Source organism: Monodon monoceros, unplaced genomic scaffold, assembly GCF_005190385.1.
Source record: "Monodon monoceros isolate NGI ecotype Baffin Bay Population unplaced genomic scaffold, NGI_Narwhal_1 Super_Scaffold_3, whole genome shotgun sequence".
In the NCBI taxonomy this organism is placed as follows: Eukaryota; Metazoa; Chordata; class Mammalia; order Artiodactyla; family Monodontidae; genus Monodon; species Monodon monoceros.
In genome coordinates, this window is record NW_021703780.1 from 78,315,718 (window position 1) to 78,339,408 (window position 23,691).

A 23,691-nucleotide genomic window follows, 5' to 3' on the forward strand; every position below is an offset into this window, starting at 1 on the left:
TGGAATTAGGTTCAAAAACGTGTATTTTGAGAGCACCCAGGTGATGGAGATTCAAGTACAAGCATTACACTTTGAAGACAGAGATACAAAAATTGCTCAACAACAAAAAAATCACTAGAACCTTGAGCTTCTAGGAGGGGTTTTGCTCAGCTGGCAATGTGACAGGGTACGGTGCAGCCTCGGGGTACAAATTCCTATGACCACTGATGCCAGGTCGGAGACACAAATGATGTATGTCTAGAACACTGGAGAGGGTGTATCCTTTCTGAAAGGAGCAGAGAACTCAGCGCCAGACAATTAGCATCCCGGGGAAAACTGTACTCAGGGTTTCCGGATTTCTGATTTTTTCAAGAGAAGGTGGAAATCTATATTTTTATGCAAAACCTTCTAATTTTCCAATCCTAATTCCTTTTAAAACTAAAGTGGTGTAGCACAAGCAAGAAAATGAAAGATAGTGATTATAAGCACTGACTCTGAAGCCAGCATGCTTGAGTTTGAATCCTGGCTTTACTCTTGGCTAACTTGGGAAATACACTCAACCTCTATGTGCCTTAGTTTCCTTATCTGTAAAGTGGGGATAATAACAGTACTTACCTCATAAGGTTGTGGGGAGGACTAGTTTATGTAAAGCACTCAGTACAGTAAACATCATCTTATTCATTAAAGTTGTTATTATTAATTTTTGTTTGCAGGTCAGATTTGGCCCTCAGGCTGCCAATTCATTACAGATAGGCAGAAAAAGGATGGATTTGACAGCAAACCAGAGAACAAATCATAGTGTGCCTACTTCTAACTGTGTGACTTTAGAAGAGACTTTACCTTTCTGAGCATTTGTTTCCTCATCTGTAAAATGGGCATAACACACACACCACAAAAAGGGAACTACATGAAAAACGCCTGCAAAAGTGCCTGGAGCTCAGTGAGTGCTCAACAGAGCTCAGGACTTGGATGTGCTACTGGAAACACCAAGGGTCGAGGTCAGTGATCATCTATTAATATGATATTTAAGAGTCAGAGAAGTGCTGGGACAATAGTAGACATTCCAATAATTTTACTGAAACATTTTAATTAACCTATTTTAATAGAAACTGGATGTAACAGGAAAAGGGTGGTGGCCACAGGTGGGCCGCTAAATATGAAAAGAGAAACAACTTGGTTTAATCCTGAAGGTACACGATTCATGGAAAGGGGAGGGGAAGAAGGGGGGAGGAAAAAGTCCTGCCGGTACTTCAAAACCTCGACTACATGAAGGGAATATTAGCTCACTGAAAAAATATATATGTAATTTTAATTTACTAGAGAAATAAGAAATCCCTCCAGCAACTAGACCTTATTTTAAATTATCCAAATATATTTTATGTTTTCAGTGTCTTCTTTAAAAAAAAAAAGCTTTATTTACATATGATTGACATACAAAAAGCTATAGATATTAATTTTTCAGCTTTACTGAGGTATAATTGACAAAGCTGTAAGATATTTAAAATTCACATTGTGATGATTTGATACACATGTACATTGTCAGAGAATTCCTCCCATCTGGTTAATTGTTTAAAAAAGGTGATAGATATTTAATGTATACAACTTGATATGTTTGGTTTTCCGTTTCTTCCTTCTAGTTCGGGAGAACCTTAAAACAATCTCATTCTCTGAAAGAAAATCAGAAGTCCAAAAATGAGAGATTGGGGCACACATAGGGCAGATTCCAAAATTTCATAGTCCTAATCATGGCTTTGACTTTACACATGCTCTGACTTCAAAAACTCTTTCATTTAATTTACCAAACATTTAAGAGCACTGCTGTCACTCTCTTACGAAAGATTGCCAATGCATCCAAAGAGGACCGGTAGAATGAATTACTGGAACACAGACTGCGTAAGCAAACAGGAGGCTGGATTCTTGCATTGTCTAGTGAGCTTATTAACACACACTATTCCTCAGTGTTCTCATCTGCAAAATGGGGAAGATAATACTTAGGCTGCCTATCACGATCTCCAGGAGGCTTACAGGATACCTGTGAAAATGATTCATAACCATAAATGAACATGCAAAACATGTTCATTCACGGTAAATCAGAAGCTTCCCAGCATTTACATACACTGACACACTTGGGAGCATCTGAAGGTGACTCTGACAACATGAGCTCATGTCAAATATACATTCTGGAGCTTATTTTAAATTACACATGCATTCAGATTTATGTGGTTCCCTCACTGTGTACATAACCACTCAAAACCTTTGAGGCTACAAAGGGCTAATAAACTTGACTTAAAACACAAATGACACAGTGGATGAGCCACGCAGATTCTGGAGTCAGACTTTTTGGGCTGAAATGACAGCTTTCGTCCTCACTGGCTTTGCGATACTGGACAAGCAATTAGACCTCCCTAGTATATGCATGAGAGCTTAGCAAAGTGCCTGCCACAGAGCACTGGGGAACCATTAGCTCTTTTGGTAATATCATTATCTCTTGACATTCTAAAGCAATATCTTACCATTAACTGCTAATGAAAAAGAAGCATCAGCAATCTAATGTGCAACAATAGGGAGGCTGTTGGGAAATCAAGCTTAGGAACACAATTAAATAACATTTTTGGTGTCTCTTAGAGGTGGTTAATGGATGGATCAGCAACTTTTTAGTTGCGGTGGTTTGTTATATATTTTTCAAGTTGTCTATAATGAATAAAATACTTTCACAAATGTTTTAATTTATTTGTATAAATAACTGTGTGCTTTGCCGAACAGTGTAAGTCTACCTTCATGAAGCACAAATTAACAGTGTTCTCTCTCCAGGGCCTCCTTTAGGTCTGTAATTTGGGCATAACTTGTAGGAGACTGTCCTACTGCCTTGTGTTCAATAGTCAAGTTCTACGGTGAGAATCTGGGAGGACTTCTCATTACTCAGCTCCTGCCTCCATCTTTGGTTGCAGAAAGGAAGGAAGGAAGGAAGGCAGAAGCGACCTCCCCAGGATGCTCCTGGCCTTCAACTCCCTGCTCTTTTATCAGCAGATAGTGCTAATGTTATTTAGGCATTTTGTGTCCCTTTCAAAAGAACCAAGCAGAAGTCAGCTGAGATCGTACCAAGAGCCTGTTATTAAAAATATCCTGGTAAATATCATTTTAAATAGCTCCACAGTGTTTGTACATTTGAATCTGACACTCATGCCTCTATCACAAATGGCTCAACCAGGAGTCAAGACTTCATTATGGTACTGCCACTCTGTGCTCGAAGCAGCTGGTGGATTGCTACTTAAAGAGGTTCGGAGCGCAAGATGCTTTGACACAGCTAGCTTGATACACATATCACAGACTGGGTAGTCTCAATTATTTGAAAGAATTCACATGAGTCAGGGTATGACATGTTGTCAGCTGTCATACTTGTAGTTTGGTAAGTGAGGAGGCATTTATTCAAAATATCCCTTCCGTACTGAAGATGCCCTATCACTTGTATATCTCAGAATCAAGTCTCTCTCCATGCATCCCATCAGGCGCCACTTGGCTTTCTTTTTTTGTGCAGAAACTAATGATCAGACTGCCTTTAGCAATGATGACCCAGGCCCAGGCGGTTTTTTTTTTTTTTTTTTTTCCCCAACACCAGGAGTTCAAGTAGGGATGTTATGAGGTCAGATTTTCTGAGGCCTGGCTTCTAGAGACAGAGATTTACAGTGGTTAGAAATTGGAAAAGCATCAAGACCTACACTCAAACTATCCCTACTCTGTTCTTGCTTTGTACCGAGAAATCTACTTAGTTAATGGAGGACAAATAAAGGCACCCATGCTTCTTGGGGACCATCCAGTCAGCTTGGCAGGAACTGTTTCGATGCATGTTACCCCCAAGGTCTTTCTATTTCTGTGACCACATCTATATTTTTGGGTTATATCATAATTTGCTATTCTTATTTGTTGGAAGATCAAGACATTAAAATAGTGGCTATTTTTTTTTCCAGGAAGTATTGACTTTTTCTTTTTCATAATCTGCTTTTATTTCGGTGAGGACTACTATAAACGGATAAAATATTTTGAAGTGGATGAAATTAACTGATTTCAATAAACAAATATGTAGCAATGGGTAAATTTATTCCAGATATTGCAACTGTAGGTCAGCCACTGGCCTAATCCATTCTAATTGAGAAAATGGAAATTTTCCTGGACTCGAATTCTTAGAGCTGAAAGGGGGAACCTAGATGTGATCTGATCCTAACCAGTCATTTTACAGATGAGAGCAGTTAGAGACTATGTTCATAACAAGACAGCTACCATGAACAAAGCTAGGACAGCAAGCCAGGACTCCTCCTTTCCCTAGTGCTTCTTATGGAAGGGTTGGGTTACCGTTACGATGATAAGTCATCAAAATTTTTTTCAAATTGTTGCCTTGAAAAATTTTAGGCTTCAGAAAGGCCCATACAGGCAGGAGAAAGCATTCAACAAACACAAACTTTTTTCTAAATATCCTAGTAGACTTGGCAGCACAAGGAGGAAAATACAGAACTGTAACTCTAAAATATCAAAGAAAATAAGTATAGGAAAAGCAGAAAAAACAAGCGGTCTTCAAAGTCACAACATTATCGACGAGTAGCTCATGTCTTATTCAGCTGCGACACTGTGAGTTACTATATAAGGTCAAACCCCCAAAGAGTCAAAAATATTACTGAACAGTTCTGGGTCACTGCACTAACCCAAGGAACGTATATCACAGCCTCTGTGAATGGTGCCTCCAGGGAACGTGCAATTCCTAACCTGTACATCCTTATTCAGAGGACTTGTCCTTCAAGATCCCCTCATAAAATACAGCCTACCTAAGCTTGGGCGTAGATAGCCCTGAATGTATATATAAAAATATAATGCAATGAGTAACATATGCTATATAATATAAAATACATATGCAGTATAGAATCTTATAGTATTTATTACTTTTTCATCTTTTCCCTCTTAGGGAATATAGTACAATTTGCATAAGTTAACACATGATTTATTTCCACTGTATCTCTACTTGCAAAGGTATGAGAAAAAAGGATGCTGCTAGGCTTCCACACAGCATCAAGTGATATTAAACTATTAAACAAATTCTCCTATTTGTCTTTACAAGCAATCAGCCATAATTATGATGGAGCAGTGTCAAGACTAAGTAATGAATGAACAAAAAAGATTCTCATGGATATCATTTTGAACAGAAAGAAAGGATGCTGATTATTCTTGATTTCCTTCCACAAAGACTGCCCTCCTGCCCCTTTAAGATAGCTGGGTGAAGTTAAAATACTCTTGCCAAGAAGCATGAAAAACAGACCAGGGAAAAGACCATCTCTTCCCCAAGCACCATGTGGTCAGAGTTTGAATTCTGGCGATCCTTCCAAATTCCTCCTAAGAATAGAAACCTTCTTGTAACTCTTCACAAAAGCCTCCCCCAGCCCTCCTTCCCTAAGTCCACCGAGGGAGAACATCATCAGGTCTTTACCTGTAAAGCTACTGTTCATTTCAGGAACATCATCGTCTTCCTCATTCTCCGCGTGGACTATGCCAGCATTTTGCATATCATTGTAGGACTTGGTTCGCTTTGGGGTTGACTGCTTGGAGCCAGAATGAAGGCTTTGCAAGGCATCCGTCGTGATCACTTTCCCACTGAGTGGCTGGCTAGGAGGTTTGGGTGTCCCATAATAGTTTCCTAGGTGATGGAGAGACACATTTGCATGTTTCAGAAAGAATACTTTGTTTCTCTCAAGACTGCAAATCCAAATCTCTTAGCCCATTAAAAAAAATTTTTTTTTAAACTAGAAAACCAGAACAAACTGTATTTCATTTCTAGAATGGGTTAGAAAACATGTCAGTCCTATCCAGTTAGACATGGTGATTTCGGAAGCCAGGAGGAAAGCTGCATTGTGATGGGGCAAAGAACCTACTAGGGCTAAAAACAAAGGCGTCTGTGCTGAATGGCAGAGCTTCATCCTCATTACATTTGAATTTCAATCGGTCACCTTCTTACATATACGCACCAGCATAATGCAGAATCCAATTTAGAGAGAGTGGCACACAAAATAACAAATTCATTACTGCCGGCACCCTTACAGGCCAACAAAGTTGAGGTCACCCTCCATTAATAAGGGGACTCCTCAAGAGGGAACCAGGGCAATATATTTTTAAAAAGGAAAGTGAACACCACGTGGCGTCTCTTTAACTGAATGGCAGGCCTGACTCTCAAGGTCATGTGTGGTTGGAACAAATCCTCACCCAGTTTTAAGAGGAAACTCTTGTGTCGACAGTGGCACCCCTCATGGGTCACTCGTTTAGTAAGTGCCCATTTTCACTTTTAGCCACTTCCCCCAGAGTTTGCCTCAGGTCTGACTGTCCTGTGTGCTAAGTGACTTTGAGTGGTGCCTGGATGGGTTTTTACATTTTAATTTTTATTTTAATATGTGTATTCTTTTTTTTTTTTTTTTTTTTTGCAGTACGTGAGCCTCTCACTGTTGTGGCCTCTCCCGTTGCGGAGCACAGGCTCCGGACGCGCAGGCTCAGCGGCCATGGCTCACGGGCCCAGCCGCTCGGCGGCACGCGGGATCCTCCCGGAGCGGGGCACAAAACCGTGTCCCCTGCATCGGCAGGCGGACTCTCAACCACTGCGCCACCAGGGAAGCCCTAATGTGTGTATATTTTTAATGTGCGGTAGAAAAATCTAACTAGTAAGTGATGGTAGTAAAATAAAACATTTACTTCTAAAACTTAAGTGATAAAGCAATACTTTATAAAACTGACTTTTTTAAACTTGCAGTTAAACCTGAAGTTTAAAAAAGCAGCTATATTTAATAAGAAATTAATTGAGTAACTAATAGCAATGGTAACGATGAGTTTCCTTTTGAACACCTAAGGTAAAAATTGAGTTCTTTTAAAGAAAACCTGAAGTAAATACAAGATACTATGTTAAGATATAGACAAAATCATGAAGGTGAGTCATGAATGGCCAAAGTTTGAAAAATACAGCTTATAATCAATAATATTCAGTGACTACATGGTAAAAAAAAATCAACTTCAGAATGCCATTGATCCATTCACCCTCTCACATCAAAGGAGTTAGGCCAGGAAGACTGATCATATTGAGTCCTTCAAAAAATCGTAAGTAGGGGGCTTCTCTGGTGGCCCCTGAAGCAGGGGACACGGGTTCATGCCCCGGTCCAGGAGGATCCTGCATGCCGCGGAGCGGCTAGGCCCGTGAGCCATGGCCGCTGAGCCTGTGCGTCCGGAGCCTGTGCTCTGCAACAGGAGAGGCCACAACAGTGAGAGGCCCACGTACCGCAAAAAAAAAAAAAAAAAAATCGTAAGTAGGGACTTCCCTGGTGTTACAGTGGTAAAGAATCCGCCTTCCAAAGCAGAGGATGTGGGTTCTATCCCTGGTCAGGGAACTAAGATCCCACATGACTCGGTGCAACTAAGCCTGCGTGCCGCAACTAGAGAGAAGCCCGTGCACCACCAATGAAGAGCCCACACGCCGCAACAAAGACCCACCGCAGCCAAAAAACAAAAAAAAGCCTAAGTAACGTTTGTAATTCTATGCGTAGTAAGGTATAATTTGTAAATAATAACAAATCCTGTACAGTTTCTTCCCAAGAATCTTACCGCATTGTCTAACCTCAGCACATAATTGTATAAAATACACATTTTATTATACAAGCACAAAAAGGAGACAGTAATATGCTGCTCAGCATGAGACACATAGGTGATAAAGAATTTATATCCATTAAATTTATCTTTATAATTAAAATTTCTTTCTTAACACTATTTCTCTAAACTATTTTTTGAATCATCAAATTTATGAGTATATGCACCCACTTTCTTTGAGAGTGGTGTAAACAGCATGTTTCAGCAGGGGAACCCTGAAAATGCAAGTTAAAAAGAGCGGTAGACGACCAGGCACCATGTTTGAATTTATAGGAAACCAAATAGAAACGTGGTAAGTGCATTGTGGTGGCTTGTATTCAATCATTACAGTTCTTTCACAGAAAGTAATATTTCAACCTCTTCAAAAAACTTCTTTCAGGTTTCCAACTTAAAGGTATAGGGATTGAACAAAACTAGCTTGAAGAAAAGGCATCCATGTGTGTTTTCAGGGACTAACAAAAGCATAGGGAAGAATGAACAAATGTATGAACCAAGACTCAACCCGCATTTCTAAAGAGGTTACAACCAAAGGATGAATCGTGCCTTTGATGAAGTTGGAACACAGCCGCAGCATTGACTATTTTCATGAACTGAAGACTGTTAGTGAGGTTTAGGTAAGTAAAACAGCTAACTATTTACACAGTAATCTTCACCGTGGACAAAAGATGAGACAAACCTCTAACGAATCTAATTCTAATTCCTTATGATCACTATTATACAAAAACATCATGTACATTTTTGACTTAGAGGTTAAAGTAAGACCAATGTCTGCAAATAAGAATCTTACACTGAAAGATGTGACTAAAAGATAGGACCCTTTATTCATGATTTTATAATTATAATTTTGCAATCATTATCACTCATTTTCAGTGCCATTAAGCCAAGGCAATGTTCATGAAACTACCATCATTTAAAAATCAATTAAGGGCTTCCCTGGTGGGGCAGTGGTTGAGAGTTCGCCTGCCGATGCAGGGGACACGGGTTCGTGCCCCAGTCCAGGAAGATCCCACATGCCACGGAGCAGCTGGGCCCGTGAGCCACGGCCGCTGGGCCTGCGCGTCCGGAGCCTGTGCTCCGCAACGGGAGAGGCCACAACAGTGAGAGGCCCGCGTACCGCCAAAAAAAAAAAAATCAATTAAAACTTAGGCATCCTCAGTTTAGGACAGAAATAAATGTTTGAAAAAGAAAAGTTCTAGTTAAATTTGCCAAATATGTGTGGATTTTCCTCAGTTGTCAAGTTCAGGGTCTTTCTGAAGTTAATAAGCGATTAGCAGATTTCTCAATGCAATTACAAACTCCTCCCAAAAACCCACTTATTCATCATTGTTTCCTCTTTCTAGAAATTAGTTTTAAGATCAATTGGAGACAGATAAAAGCACATATTATTAGGTTGAACCGTACATAATTGCTGTTGTAAAAGACAAACTGTCGAGTATCAGCAATTTCATTTGGGTTAATCGAATGTATAGGCATTGGGAGTGCTGGACACATGGCAGTGACAAAGAACTTGGAAGAGGACAGCCTGGGATTCAAATGCCAACTTCACTGCTAATTGGTTGTATAACCCTGGCCAAGTCACTTAACCATTTTTTTAAAAATCTTCATCCTCTTCTGTAAAATTGGGAATGTTAAGAATACCGAGTTTCTACCTAGAGTGCCTATTACGAGAATACAATGACACAGTCCATTTCATACCTTTAGCACACATAGAAGGCTTCACTACAGGGAGGCTTGATAAATGCTACTTAATGTTAATAGTGTATGCTTCTAATCTTTAAAATGAGGTTCCTTACACCTTGTTGGAAGGATTAAAGAGACAATGTGTCTGAAGTGCTCGCCACATGGTAACTGAGTACCATTCCTTTACTGATGTAAAGGAACAAGCAATGCCAATGACCAAATAACCTTGGGCAAGTTATTTACTCTCAGTCTCACTTTCTCTGTGAAATGGGAATGGTAGCATGAGCTTTAACAACACCACAGGATTATCATGAAAATCAAATGAGGTAACTTTTTTTTTTTTTTTTTTTTTTTGCGGTACGCAGGCCTCCCACTGCTGCGGCCTCTCCTGTCGCGGAGCACAGGCTCCAGACGCGCAGGCTCAGCGGCCATGGCTCACGGGCCCAGCCGCTCCGCAGCATGTGGGATCCTCCCGGACCGGGGCACAAACCCATGTCCCCTGCATCGGCAGGCGGACCCTCAACCACTGCGCCACCAGGGAAGCCCAAATGATGTAACTTTCTTGAAGGCATCCTGTAAACTATAAGGTATTATAAGTATGAGACCATGTAATTATTCAAACTTCTCCAGTATTTCTAATTTCCCGTATTGCCTACAACCTTTACAGAAAAGCGTCTATCTCGTGGTTTTCTAAGGGCAGAGGGTTCAATTTGCCTTTGCAGATATTTTTTAAAAAATCATCTGAATCAGTGACCAACATTTAAAAACTGAATATTTCTGATTAAAACCTGGATATACTGGGAGGTGCTGCTTGACAAACTGTAAGGTCTGGTTCTTTGGATTTGTCTTTTATAGGCAATGTTGGTGACAAGTGTGTGACCAAATTCACCAGGAACACACTCACTGAATTAAGGATTTCTGCACAAAGGTTTTGGCTCCTACCCTTGGTCTGCCCAGCCCTTGCCAGACAAACACCTGGGCCCCAATCTAGAAGAGTGCCCGAAGGCTGTTGCAATGCAAACGTCTGGGCAGATAAAGGGGCATGCACACCGGAGGGATAGAAGAAAACCTCAAAAATCCTCTACAATTCACAGACTGGTCTTGGAGTGAATTGATTTTGGGTGGATCTGGTTTTGGACCCTGCACTTCTGGCTGATGGGGTCATGCCACGATCCCACGTTGTCTTTCCATGCAGCCAAGGGCCAGATTGCTCATGCACTCCCCCATCTGCCACAGTTACCACCAGCATTGCCTCTACCAGCCCTATATACTCTCTCACTCCACCTACCCGGATGCCCAGGCACTTAAATTCAAAACCCTACCCTTCTGGGAAACTCTCCACCTTTATCAATCATGTCCACTCTGGTCACCATCAGACCAAGCCTAACCATGGGAGAAACACAAACCTTACAGAGAGTATGCACAGGAGACTTCCTGTGAAGAATATATGAATCGCTTAATGGTACTAAATAAAAATCATTTGAAGAATTATAAATGAATAAAAGATTAATTTGGGTTATCACTTGGCAGTCTGCATCGTTTCTAAGAGATCTGACCATCTCACAGTCCCCATGTTAGCCAGCACACATCTGAGGTAGCCGGGCTCCCTCCCAAGTGACAATGTGAGTATCCTGGCTACTATTTTCAGAACTGGTTCTACAATACAACTCGGCAGGGATGGTGGCTGGGGAGGGAGGGGAGAGCAGGGAAGACGCAAGAGAAAGCCATCGCTGGCCTTAATTAACACGCACACTCTTTGGTCACGAGGAAGCCAAAGAAAATATTTTCTGACACATTTAAAAATTAATGGGTACTGCAAATCAATTTTTAGAGCTTGATAAAATATTGAAGGCGGACCGTAACCCTGAGTTTTAGGCCAGAATAAATCAAATCCATACAGCCTCTCGCTTTGTACAAATTTAGTATTCATTCATTCATTTCCTTACCAAGAACCTCTTGTTATGCCAGCCACTATGCTGGGAAGGTGAAAATGGGACTAAAACATAATCTTCACAAATGCTCTTCACAAATGTACATCGGTTTTTTAAACTTTGTGCAAATAATAGTTATATTAAATGGAGATTCTCTTTCAGCAGGTCGAGGTGGGGCCTGAAATTTTGAATTCTGTCGAATTTGTCAGACTGTTTAATGAATCAGTATCTGTCTTTACGTCTAGGCTGTAAGCTCCAAGGAGGCAGGAGCCACATGTGTTTTGTGCACCACTGCATTCCCAAACCAAACATGGTGCCAGGCGCACAGTGTCACTCAGTGATTCTTTGCAGGATGAGTAACCAAACAAGTGGAGACAGTACACATAAATCCCAGCTGGGGATGCTCCTCAATACCTATAATGTGGAACTGGTTTTTAATCGCATGACTCAGAGCAGTTTCTCTCCAGTCCATCAATTCTATCTGAATGATCTCAGATCCATATCACTTCACTTTGCCAGTTGCTTGCTCAACACATAATGGACTCCCCCATTTGACACAGTTCCAACCAGCACTGCCTCTACCCGCCCTATACACTCTCTCACTCCACCTACCTGGACGCCCAGGCACTTAAATTCAAAACCCCACCCTTCAGGGAAACTCTCCACCTTAACAATCATTTCCACTCTGGTCACCATCAGACCAAGCCTAGCCATGAGAGAAACACAAACCTTACAGAGAGTATGCACAAGAGACTCCCTGCATCATTTCTAAGAGACACGAACCTGACCATCCCCTAGTCCACATGTTAGCCAACACACACTTCCTGAGGTGGCCGGGCTCCCACCGCTTTCTCTTTACTCTTCCTTTTCCGACCCGCTCCACCCTACAAACCTATGATGTGAATGCACAGAAGGACAGTAAGCCCATGTCCTATAATTAGAGGTTTCTTCTTGCCAGTGCCATTTACCTTTGAATTTAAGACCAAAAAAGGGCAAAATAAGTTAATAGCTTTGTCACCCTAAGGTAAAGGACCTCTCTCTTTCCAGCCTCGGTTCTCATGGTATAAAGACTACTATCCACCCAACAGAGACAGATGTCAACAGACCATGTGTATAAAGCACTCAGCATTGTGCTGGCACAATAGTAGCATGTAATAAACCCCAGCGTCTCAAACTGCGCCTGATGCTGTGAGCAGATAACAGCTCTACTATGTAAAAGATGGCATTGCTATCAAAGTATGTATTTAAAGAACAACATTAGGGCTTGCATGGTGGTGCAGCGTTAAGAATCCGCCTGCCAATGCAGGCGACACGGGTTTGAGCCCTGGTCCGGGAAGATCCCACAAGGTGCGGAGCAACTAAGCCCGTGCGGCACAACTACTGAGCCTGCACTCTAGAGCCCGCGAGCCACAACTACTGAGCCCACAAGCCTAGAGCCCGTGCTCCGCAATAAGAGAAGCCACTGCAATGAGAAGCCCGCGCACCGCAACGAAGAGTGGCCCCCACTTGCCGCAACTAGAGAAGACCTGTGCGCAGCAACATAAAGCCAACTCAGCCATAAATAAATAAATAAATTTATAAAGAACAACATTAACAAAAAGTTACCTTTATTGTGTACCTACCAGGTCACTTCCCACACATTCACTAATTCTAATCTTTAACAATCCTACAGAAAAAAAAAACAACCCATCAATATTCCCATTTTCAGATGAAGAAACAGATTCACACAATGCGTAAGTGATGACTGGCATTTAAACATGGATCTGTCCCGATCATCTATGCTCTCGACTCCAGGAATTGCTGGGGATCTCTGAGCAGAAAATTAAGTGAAACGTTCCTGGCCTCTGCCTTCTCGTCTTCACAGGCAGAGGAATGGACAATTGTCGCACAGATTTTCTTTGGTTCTTTCGTTACCAACAGAGAACACTGCATGGTGGAGCTTGCCAACAGAGCTTATCCCAACAGACGGCTGCTGAGGCCTGCCAAAGAACAGGACTCCAGATGGTCTCGTCTTCCTCAATGACAAACAAGAACTCTCTTCACCCCTGCTTTATCTCCGTGTCCCCTCAAAGTAGACCCTTGGCAGCTGCATTTCTGTAGACCTTCTAGGAAGCAGAACAGTACCATTATTGAAGGCTGACACCCCCCCCTTTGTAATTAACATGCAGAGATATGCAACCCATAACTCCAATTGGAAATGTCACACTGGCACCGCACTTCCATGCTGAGGGGCAATCTTTGCAGGGCTCAAAGTGTACAATCAGCCTCTTCTACCCAGAGGCATTTGTAAAACAGGCATGTTTGGAACCACCCCACTGAATAGTTCATCCCTTGTAAACTGTCTCCCGGAGGAGCCCCAAGGGCTGGCTGAGGCAGCAACCTGTCTTACTGAGCACAAATGTCAACAGGAAAAAAAAAAAAAGAAAGCAAGGCAAAAAGGAGATGGTGCCGCTGATCTATTTCAAGAGCCTTATCAAATACGTTAGCTCATTGTCACAATCAGGAAGTTGGGCCAAGGAGGAAAGACACATTTAGTATTGTCTTCTTTGCCCTGCCTTGATGTTGATTCCATCCAGCGACAGAATGAGAAGTTGGTTCAAATTGCAGAGCCAAGACCAATTATGAGCTCCACTCACAACTTTTATACCTTCTGAGGGGCAATAGTTAGGTTCCTTACACAGTGAGGAAGGGCCTCTACTCTGTTGGAGGGTACGTGTCATATACCAGGCATTATAGCTGATGGGGGTGGAAAATTTCATCATGGAGCTCCTGACCCCACTCCCCCCACCACACACACCAGATCTGGCCTTTTCCAGCGCTTCTTATCTCAGCAAACGGTGCCAGCAGCTACCCAGTTTTCTAATACAGAAACTAGGAGTCATCCTAGGAAGAATATCATCACCTGAATCTTCTACTTCCTTCTTATGATAACCAATCCCCAAGTCCACGTAAACATCTCATACTGTTGATAAAATAATGTGTAACTCCTCAAAAAATTACAGTATTTTCTAAGATACTTATACTAATAAAAGAGCATACCCCCCCACAGACACACAATCACACATATACCTTAAGATTCAGTCAACTTATCACCACCACTACCAACGTAGGCTAAAGCTAACTCCATGTGGGGCTGCCAGATAAAATGCAAAACTGGTATTCTGTATTTTATTTGCTAAATCTAGCAACCTAACTCCAGCTCAACCACCAGAGCTCATCTCAATACTATAATGCTTCTCCATGGGAAGCATTTCCCAACCCCAAAGACATCAAATCTCCCCATCATATGGTCTCCTTTAAATATCCTGATACCTGTAACATACATACAAATGTATATTTATTTCTGAGATTGTTTGAATAAGGTGTCTCATGAACTAGACTGTAAGACCCATAAGGGCAATGCTCATGTCTCGTTTTGCTCAGCATTTTATCTTTAATGAATAAATGAATGAATGTACAAACTAGTAAGAGATTCTACAAGAAAAGTATCCATTTCCAGGCAGCAGACTCAGGAAAGACTGGCATCCCAGTCCTGCCTAGGACATGACCTGAGTCAGGGGCATTTGGCCAGGTTTTGTCCCCAATTCTCCTTGGTGTCTTGGACCAGCGGTGCCCAACCTTTTTGGCAGCAGGGACCGGTTTCGTGGAAGATAATTTTTTCACGGATGGGAGTCGGGGGAATGGTTCATGCGGTAGTGCGAGGGATGGGGAGCGGCAGATGAAGCTTCACTTGCTCGCCCACCACTCACCACCTGCTGTGCAGCCCGGTTCCTAACAGGCCGCGGACCCATACCGATCGGCAGCCAGGGGGTTGGGGACCCCGTCTTAGACCATTCTCTCTCTGGATCTCAGTTCTGTCTTCTGAAGAGATGAGCTCTACTGCCTTTCCAGCTTTAAAATTTTACAATCTGGCAATTCTAAACCCCAAACAAAGAGTGGACCTGAAAGAATATTTGGAAGGTTATCAGACCTTGAGGTTTTATTGGTTGACTCTACTTGTCTGCCCTATCATATGTCACACAATGTACATAAAGAAGATCACCTCTCCTCTGTAGTAACATCTTCTTTGGCAGGGTTCAAAATTACACTTTCCGAAAGGAGCTTAACTCTTAAAAGATGTGCTTAGCTCTCTGAAGTCAGATGAGCGAGAAGGGAAGGATCTTCTTGAGTACGTCCTCACCCGTACTTGCAGGAGCTTTCATTCTTCAATATATGTAAATCAATCAATGTGATACACCATATTAACAAATTGAAGGATAAAAATCATATGATCATCTAAATTGATGCAGAAAAAGCTTTCGACAAAATTCAACACCCATTTATGATAAAAACTCTTCAGAAAGTGGACAGAGAGGGAACTTACCTCAACATAATAAAGGCCATATTATTATTACAAACCCACAGCCAACATCATTCTCAATGGTGAAAAACTAAAGGATTTCTACTAAGATCAGGAACAAGACAAGACTGGCCACTCTCACCGCTATTATTCAACATAGTTTTGGAAGTTTTAGCCACAGCAATCAGAGAAGAAAAAGAAATAAAAGGAATCCAAACAGGAAGAGAAGAAGTAAAGCTGTCACTGTTTTCAGATGACATGATACTATACATAAGGAATCCTAAAGATGCTACCAGAAAACTACTAGAGCTAATCAATGACTTTGGTAAAGTAGCAGGATACAAAATTAATGCACAGAAATCTCTTGCATTCCTATACACTAATGATGAAAAATCTGAAAGAGAAATTAAGGAAACACTCCCATTTACCATTACAACAAAAAGAATAAAATACCTAGGAATAAACCTACCTAAGGAGACAAAAGTTTCCTGTATGCAGAAAACTATAAGATACTGATGAAAGAAACTGAAGATGATACAAACAGATGGAGAGGTATACCATGTTCTTGGATTGGAAGAATCAACATTGTGAAAATGACTATACTAGTCAAAGCAATCTACAGATTCAGTGCAATCCCTATCAAACTACCAATGGCATTTTTCACAGAACTAGAACAAAAAATTTTACAACTTGTATGGAAACACAAAAGACCCCAAATAGCCAAAGCAATCTTGAGAAAGAAAAACGGAGATGGAGGAATCAGGCTCCCTGACTTCGGACTATACTACAAAGCTACAGTAATCAAGAAAGTATGGTACTGGCACAAAAACAGAAACATAGATCAATAAAACAGGATAGAAAGCCCAGAGATAAACCCACACACATACGGTCACCTTATCTTTGATAAAGGAAGCAAGAATATAAAATGGAGAAAAGACAGACTCTTCAATAAGTGGTGCTGGGAAAACTAGACAGCTACATATAAAGGAAAGAAATTAGAACACTTCCTAACACCATACACAAAAATAAACTCAAAATGGATTAAAGACCTAAATGTAAGGCCAGACACTATAAAACTCTTAGAGGAAAACATAGGCAGAACACTCTATGACATAAATCACAGTAAGATCCTTTTTGACCCAACTCCTAGAGAAATGGAAATAAAAACAAAAATAAACAAATGGGACCTAATGAAACTTAAAAGCTTTTGCATAGCACAGGAAACCATAAACAAGACAAAAAGACAGCCCTCAGAATGGGAGAAAATATTTGCAAACAAAGCAACCGACAGAGGATTAATCTCCAAAATATACAAGCAGCTCATGCAGCTCAATACCAAAAAAACAAACAACCCAATCCAAAAGTGGGCAAAAGACCTAAACAGACATTTGTCCAAAGAAGATATACAGATTGCCAACCAACACATGAAAGGATGCTCAACATCACTAATCATTAGAGAAATGCAAATCAAAACTACAATGAGGTATCACATCACACCAGTCAGAATGGCCATCATCAAAAAAATCTACAAACAATAAATGCTGGGGAGAGTGTGGAGAAAAGGGAACCCTCTTGCACTGTTGGTGGGAATGTAAATTGATACAGCCTCTATGGAGAACAGCATGGAGGTTCCTTGAAAAACTAAAAATAGAACTACCATATGACACAGCAATCCCACTACTGGGCATATACCCTGAGAAAACCATAATTCAAAAAGAGTCATGGCCCACAATGTTCATGGCAGCACTATTTACAATGGGCAGGACATGGAAGCAACCTACGTGTCCATCGACAGATGAATGGATAAAGAAGATGTGGCACATATATACAATGAAATATTACTCAGCCATAAAAAGAAATGAAATTGAGTTATTTGTAGTGAGGTGGATGGACCTAGAGATTGTCATACAGAGTGAAGTAAGTCAGAAAGAGAAAAACAAATATCGTATGCTAACACATATATGGAATCTAAGAAAAAAAAAAGTTTCTGAAGAACCTAGGGGCAGGACTGGAATAAAGACGCAGATGCAGAGAATGTACTTGAGGACACTGGGAGGGGTAAGGGTAAGCTGGGACTAAGTGAGAGAGTGGCATGGACATATATACACTACCAAATATAAAACAGATAGATAGTGGGAAGCAGCCTCATCGCACAGGGAGATCAGCTCAGTGCTTTGTGACCATCTAGAGGGGTGGGAGAGGGAGGGTGGGAGGGAGACGCAAGAGGGAGGGGATATATGTATACGTAGAGTTGATTCACTTTGTTATACAGCAGCAACCAGCACAAAAATGTAAAGCAATTATAGTCCAATAGAGATGTTTAAAAAAAAAAAAAGAACTGTCCTGGAAAATATGGCAGCCATCAGACACACAAGACTATTTAAGGCTAAATTTGTTTACACTATTAAACTTAAAATCCAGTTTCTCAGTCACAAAAATCACATGTGGCCAGTGGCTGCCATGTTGGACAGCTCAGAATACTGAACATTTCCATTACTGAAGAAAGTCCTACAGGATGGCATTGGTTCTACAGGAATCAAGAAATGGTTCCCTGCTCGTCCATCTCTAGGACCAACGTTCCGACCTTCTCTTGGTTCATTGCATTTGCTCTCTCTGAATTCAGGCTTTGTGACTGGTGCTGAAACAGTGAACTCATGAGATCCTCTGACGAGCTTCAGGTCAAAGGCCACCTCCTCCAGGGGACCGACTCTGATGCGAGATTCGATGTAGCACCACTGCTAGATGCTTCTGGGGCACCCTTGTAGTTTCCTTCTCAGAACATTCATCACGTCTCTTGAAATTGTTTAAATTTAATTTGTCTCCCAAGACTGAGGGTCTATAGAGACCCTAGAGCCACATAAGCCTGGGTTTGATTCCCAGCTCTGTCTCGGGCTCACTCCATGAACTAAGCAAAGACAACAGGCATTTCTGGGCCTCATACTCTTCTTTTGTAAAATGGGGATAAACTGTATGCAGCTCATAGGATTACTGGGTAATTAAGTGAGTTGGTACACATAATGTGCTTTGAAAAGCACGCAGCACATAGTGTACACTGGACAAACACTGGCAGAAATAAATAACTAAAGAGCATAAGCACCTTCAAAGGCAGAGCTGCTTTGGTCTTCTGCCCTAGACATCACACCCTGTGCCTGGGGACAATGTTGAAACGAACTGTGTGGGCACAGAAGGGCTGGCTTTAAAACTGCACTGTCAGGAACTTGCTCTATAGATCTACTCAAAACAGTATAGTGAGATATTTGTACAGGGATGTTCATGTCAGCACTGTTTACAAAACACCAAAAAAAGTAGGGAGAGGGGCATCCAAATGCCCATCTGCAGGGGACTAGTTAAATAAACTACATATATTCATACAATGGGATATGCTGGAGCATTTATAAAGAATGAGGTGGAACTGTGTACTTAACACACCTCCAAATGTGTTAAGTACAATGGACAAGAATGCAGTGAAATAAACAAGTATACATGTTCATGCCGTATATTGTCTAAGTTTTCTGAATCTCTGCACTAGATCCTCTAACAGCGGTTTCCTATGAGGAGGAGGAGAATCAATTTAGACTTAAATATACTTAAGTTCTTTACTCTAGAAAGAATTCCATCATGTGCATTCATGACTATTCCTGATAACTGTTTAAAAGTCTTGCTGTGAAGAGTGATTTGTGTTGTGGTCTCTTCCTCTTTGAAACCAGGACAGGCCAAGAGGAAAAAAAATGTCAGCAGGGGAAACAGACAGTGAGGACCTGGGAAGTAAATAAAGATATTTTACTGGTAAATCCACTGGTTTACTGACTAGGAGAAGGGGGAGGGAATCCATCCACCAGGGTGGCAATTTCAGACCGGTCGTGTGTGTAAATATAAGAGCTAACACGCTGATGGAGGGCTTACATGTGTCAGACGCTGTTCTCAGCCCTTTCCAATTATTGTCTCATTTAATCCTACCTATGAGAAAGCACTATTATTATCCTCATTTTACCGAAGGGAAAATGAAGACATGGAGCATTAAGCAACTTGCTGGAGGGCACACAGCTCAACAACAGAGGGGCTGAGACTCAAACTCTGGCAGGGCCACAGCCCAGCCTGCATGCTTGTTACTGTCCAATAGACAGAGCTGCCATCGAGGGGCTAGTCCAGGGGAAGCAAAGACAGAGAAGATCTATCCTGCCCTATTCTTGTGACAGCATCCAGCATTACATAAAATTCCATTTTGCTTTCAGCTTATGAGAGTCAACACAATATATTCCAGTTGCTTCCAAAAAATTAGGAGCTGTCTCATATGACAGGGAAATCATACAGCTAAAAGGTCAAAAGGCTGAAGAACACAGTCAAATGGCTGAAAAATGGAGTGGATTCATATGTGGCAAAAGAGAATTTCAACTCCAAAATAACTGAGCGACATTCACAGAAAGACGGTTTTGTGGAAGGATGATTAGACATTTTCTGAAAACCTTTTTCCTGTTGCTACCCACCAGGAAGTTGGGTGAAAGTACTAATGAGCTATTTTTACAACTCTTTAGTTACATCCAGGATCTTCTGAGGTTTTCAAGAAAGTGCACGGGATCTGAAAGTCCAACCACTGTGTTTGTTTCCTGGCAGCTGCATAACCTTGACAAAGTTCCTAAATGCTACCTGGCCTCAGCATCCCCATCTAAAAAGTCAGGGATAATAGCTACCTCCGTCAAAGTGATCAAATTAATGGGAAAACAAAGTGACTCCACCTATGTATCACTTGTAACATAACCACCTCAATAAAATGAGACAAGCTGTTGTCTAACCACATACTTTTCTCTTTGGCTTTTCACAACCACTCCCATGCTTAACCTCTCCAAAAAGGCAAACGGATGTTTTTTATATTAGGGGCACAAGCTCCCCTGATGGGCATAATAACTGATTTCAGACAGGACAATTCACTTCCTTAAACCAAAGAGGATCCACACTTGCTCTATTCTTAGCCACTTGAATTTTTAACTGGATTCACATTTACAAAACAACACACTGAAGAAGCTCTTGGTACATCCACTCAGGCCCCCATCCCTTCCCTCCCCTCACTCCTAGACTTTAACAAATCATTCTTGCCTCGGGCATTCTCAGATGCCCTCTCAGCCCACCAACCACCAGTCACATCCTAACACTTCAAGGAAACTACAATAATTGATGATCAGCAATACTCAAAGCAAATCTTCCTGAATTCACAATATAGGAATTTGATTAATACCTAACCAATGTTAACTGTATATTCACAATTTGAAAATAAACAGTAGGTACAAAGATAACGCTCTTCCCTGTACCCCTGCAAAAAATATCAAACCAGAATCAGCATCCCTAAGATTTATGATCATTACTTAACTATTACCCACTGCCCGGAACAGGGGTGATTATCATATCAAAGTTATAATAACCTTAATAAAACAATAGCCTATTTCGTATTCATCCTTTGTTTTTAAGTCTTAACTTGAAAATGCCACTGGGATAGTCCAGTAAGTCCAAACTTTGAGTTTAGAAAAAGTACACATGATATAATAACTTGACCTACTTATTATTAATAGTATCATAGTATGCCGTTCTGTCTCAAATAATAACACTCAACAGAGCAATCAAGCTATAATATTGTTTTCAGAAAATATAAGTTTAATTTCCCCTCTACATTTGGCTTTGAGCTTGCAATCTGATTTGTAGGATTTCATCCCACAGATTTATTTTCACCTGTGTGAAATGATTTATATCCATGTTATCCAACACAGTTGTATTCTGAAATATTAAAAATGTTTATCCAAAGGGACCACGTTAAATAAATTATGGTCCACCTATTTGAAGAGATTACACAGCCACTTAAAAAAGAAAACAAGAAGCGCTCTATTACTGAACTGCGAAGACCTGTTTAAGACATACTGTTATATAAAAGAGCTAAGTGCCAAACAGCATGTAGTGTATACTACCTTCTGTATAAAACAGGGAAGAAATGGGAACACACATATGAAACACATATGAGTATGTGTACACTCGCACATGTGTTTGTATTTACATTAAACAGTTTCAGAAGGGAAATTAGAAACGAGTAACAGCGGTTGTAATACCTGGGGAAAGGAGAAATGGAAATGAGGCAGGGGGAAGACAGATCTAGGAAAGAGCTTACTTATCGAATACTTCTGAAATGTTCTGCTTTATGACCCATGTAAATGTATCATCTACTCAAAAAATACATTAAATAGCAACTGGTGGTAAAAAATGACATTCCAGTCCCTTGATATTAAGACAGCACTACCAATAAGGTCATATTTTATGACTATGATTCTTCTTCCTCTTCTTTCTTATACCATACATGCCCATATTAAACACACACACACACACGCATGTACATGTTTAAATCAATAAATTAGGGGCTCCCCTGGTGGCGCAGTGGTTGAGAGTCTGCCTGCCGATGCAGGGGACATGGGTTCGTGCCCCGGTCCGGGAGGATCCCACATGCTGTGGAGCGGCTGGGCCCATGAGCCATGGCCACTGGGCCTGCGCGTCCGGAGCCTGTGCTCCGTGGCGGGAGGGGCCACAGCGGTGGGAGGCCCGCGTACCGCAAAAAATAAATAAATAAACAAATAAATAAATAAATAAAATTAAATCAATAAATTAAAGGAGAAAAGTAAAGTGAAAAAAAAAACAAAACCAAATTATTTTTATGGTGCTCCACAAAGCCTTATTCCATATTCCATATATTTTATTATTATTACTCCCCTTAAGGTGAACTGCAGCCTCCTACAGATGTTCAGACTTCACTAGTCCACAGAATCTTTGACTGGATGGCCCTGGATCCCCTGGAGGACCCAGCAGAGAGGTATCCTCACCGCTGCCATACAGATCAGCTCACCTTCATAGGTGCCGACTTCTAGAAGAGTCCCGCTCTGCTCGAGGTCCAAGAACTCCTTCACAGTCAGAAAGTTATAGTCCACGCCAGGCACCTCTCCTTCTCTGGGAGACCGGGTTGTGCCTACAGCAGACAAGACAAAGGCACGAGAAATCATCAGTCCACTGAAACAGGAAGCACCCCATCCAGGTGTAATTAAAATAACCTGTTCAGTAAGCTGGAGTACCTAAACTGACAGACCCGCCTACTGAGACAGGGACCTGGCAAAGACAACTTCTTTCTAGCAGAAAAGTATCCTCACTTCCATCCTCTGACGCCTGGGCCCCTCAAATGCAAGAAAGAGAAAACCAAGCATAGCTAGGCAACCCAGGGAGATTTTTATCACTTGAAACATGCACTGAATGAAAAGGGTGAACTGGATTTTATACAGATGACATTCACAATCAGCAGCTTTTAGGGATCCAGTAAGTTCTAAAAAAGATATCCACCTTGGGCTTCCCTGGTGGCGCAGTGGTTGAGAATCTGCCTGCTAATGCAGGGGATGTGGGTTCGAGCCCTGGTCTGGGAAGATCCCACGTGCCGCGGAGCAACTGGGCCCGTGAGCCACAACTACTGAGCCTGCACGTCTGGAGCCTGTGCTCCACAACAAGAGAGGCCGCGATAGTGAGAGGCCCGCGCACCGCGATGAAGAGTGGCCCCCGCTTGCCACAACTAGAGAAAGCCCTCGCACAGAAATGAAGACCCAACACAACCAAAATAAATAAGTAAATTAATAAATTCCTGCCCCCAACATCTTAAAAAAAAAAAGGTTAGCACGTTTAAAAAAAAAAAAAGATATCCACCTTAAGCTCAGAGCCTAAGGGGTTTATATTTTTATCATAGGCCTCAAAATTCTTGTGTTCCTCAACACATCTGGCAACTTCCAATGTAATAAGCCCTTTGAAGAAAATGACACCCACTGCATAAACACATCACTAGAGAAATTCAATTGCCCAAGATCTGTGGCTGGATACCTCCCAGGGATTAAAATGTTGCTGCTCTCCATGTAATTAATATGTTTGGCAAAAAGGGGCCACCCATAACTTCTGATGGGAGAAAAAGGACACTGCATTTGCTAGAAAATTCCCCCCCCCGAATTAATCTCGTCATTCTCTCAAAGACTAATAAATATAATGATTCTTCTTATGAAATAACACAGAGCCTCTAGAATATTTAAGTCACCCAGCTCA

General features: G+C 41.4%; 1 protein-coding gene across 17 annotated transcripts in view; it reads right to left on the reverse strand.

The window, feature by feature from the left end:
- The window catches only part of MAGI1 (membrane associated guanylate kinase, WW and PDZ domain containing 1), a 616,517-nt gene that overhangs the window by 116,758 nt on the left and 476,068 nt on the right, over positions 1–23,691 (reverse strand). For 16 of the 17 annotated variants that reach the window (XM_029243082.1, XM_029243088.1, XM_029243078.1 and 13 more), the window contains exons 3-4: positions 22,466–22,585; positions 5,450–5,656 (exon numbers count right to left, since the gene is read on the reverse strand). In XM_029243082.1, coding sequence (XP_029098915.1) covers positions 5,450–5,656; positions 22,466–22,585 — 327 coding nt within the window. The remainder of the gene's footprint in view (positions 1–5,449; positions 5,657–22,465; positions 22,586–23,691) is intronic. The other variant, XM_029243083.1, reaches the window with a different exon arrangement.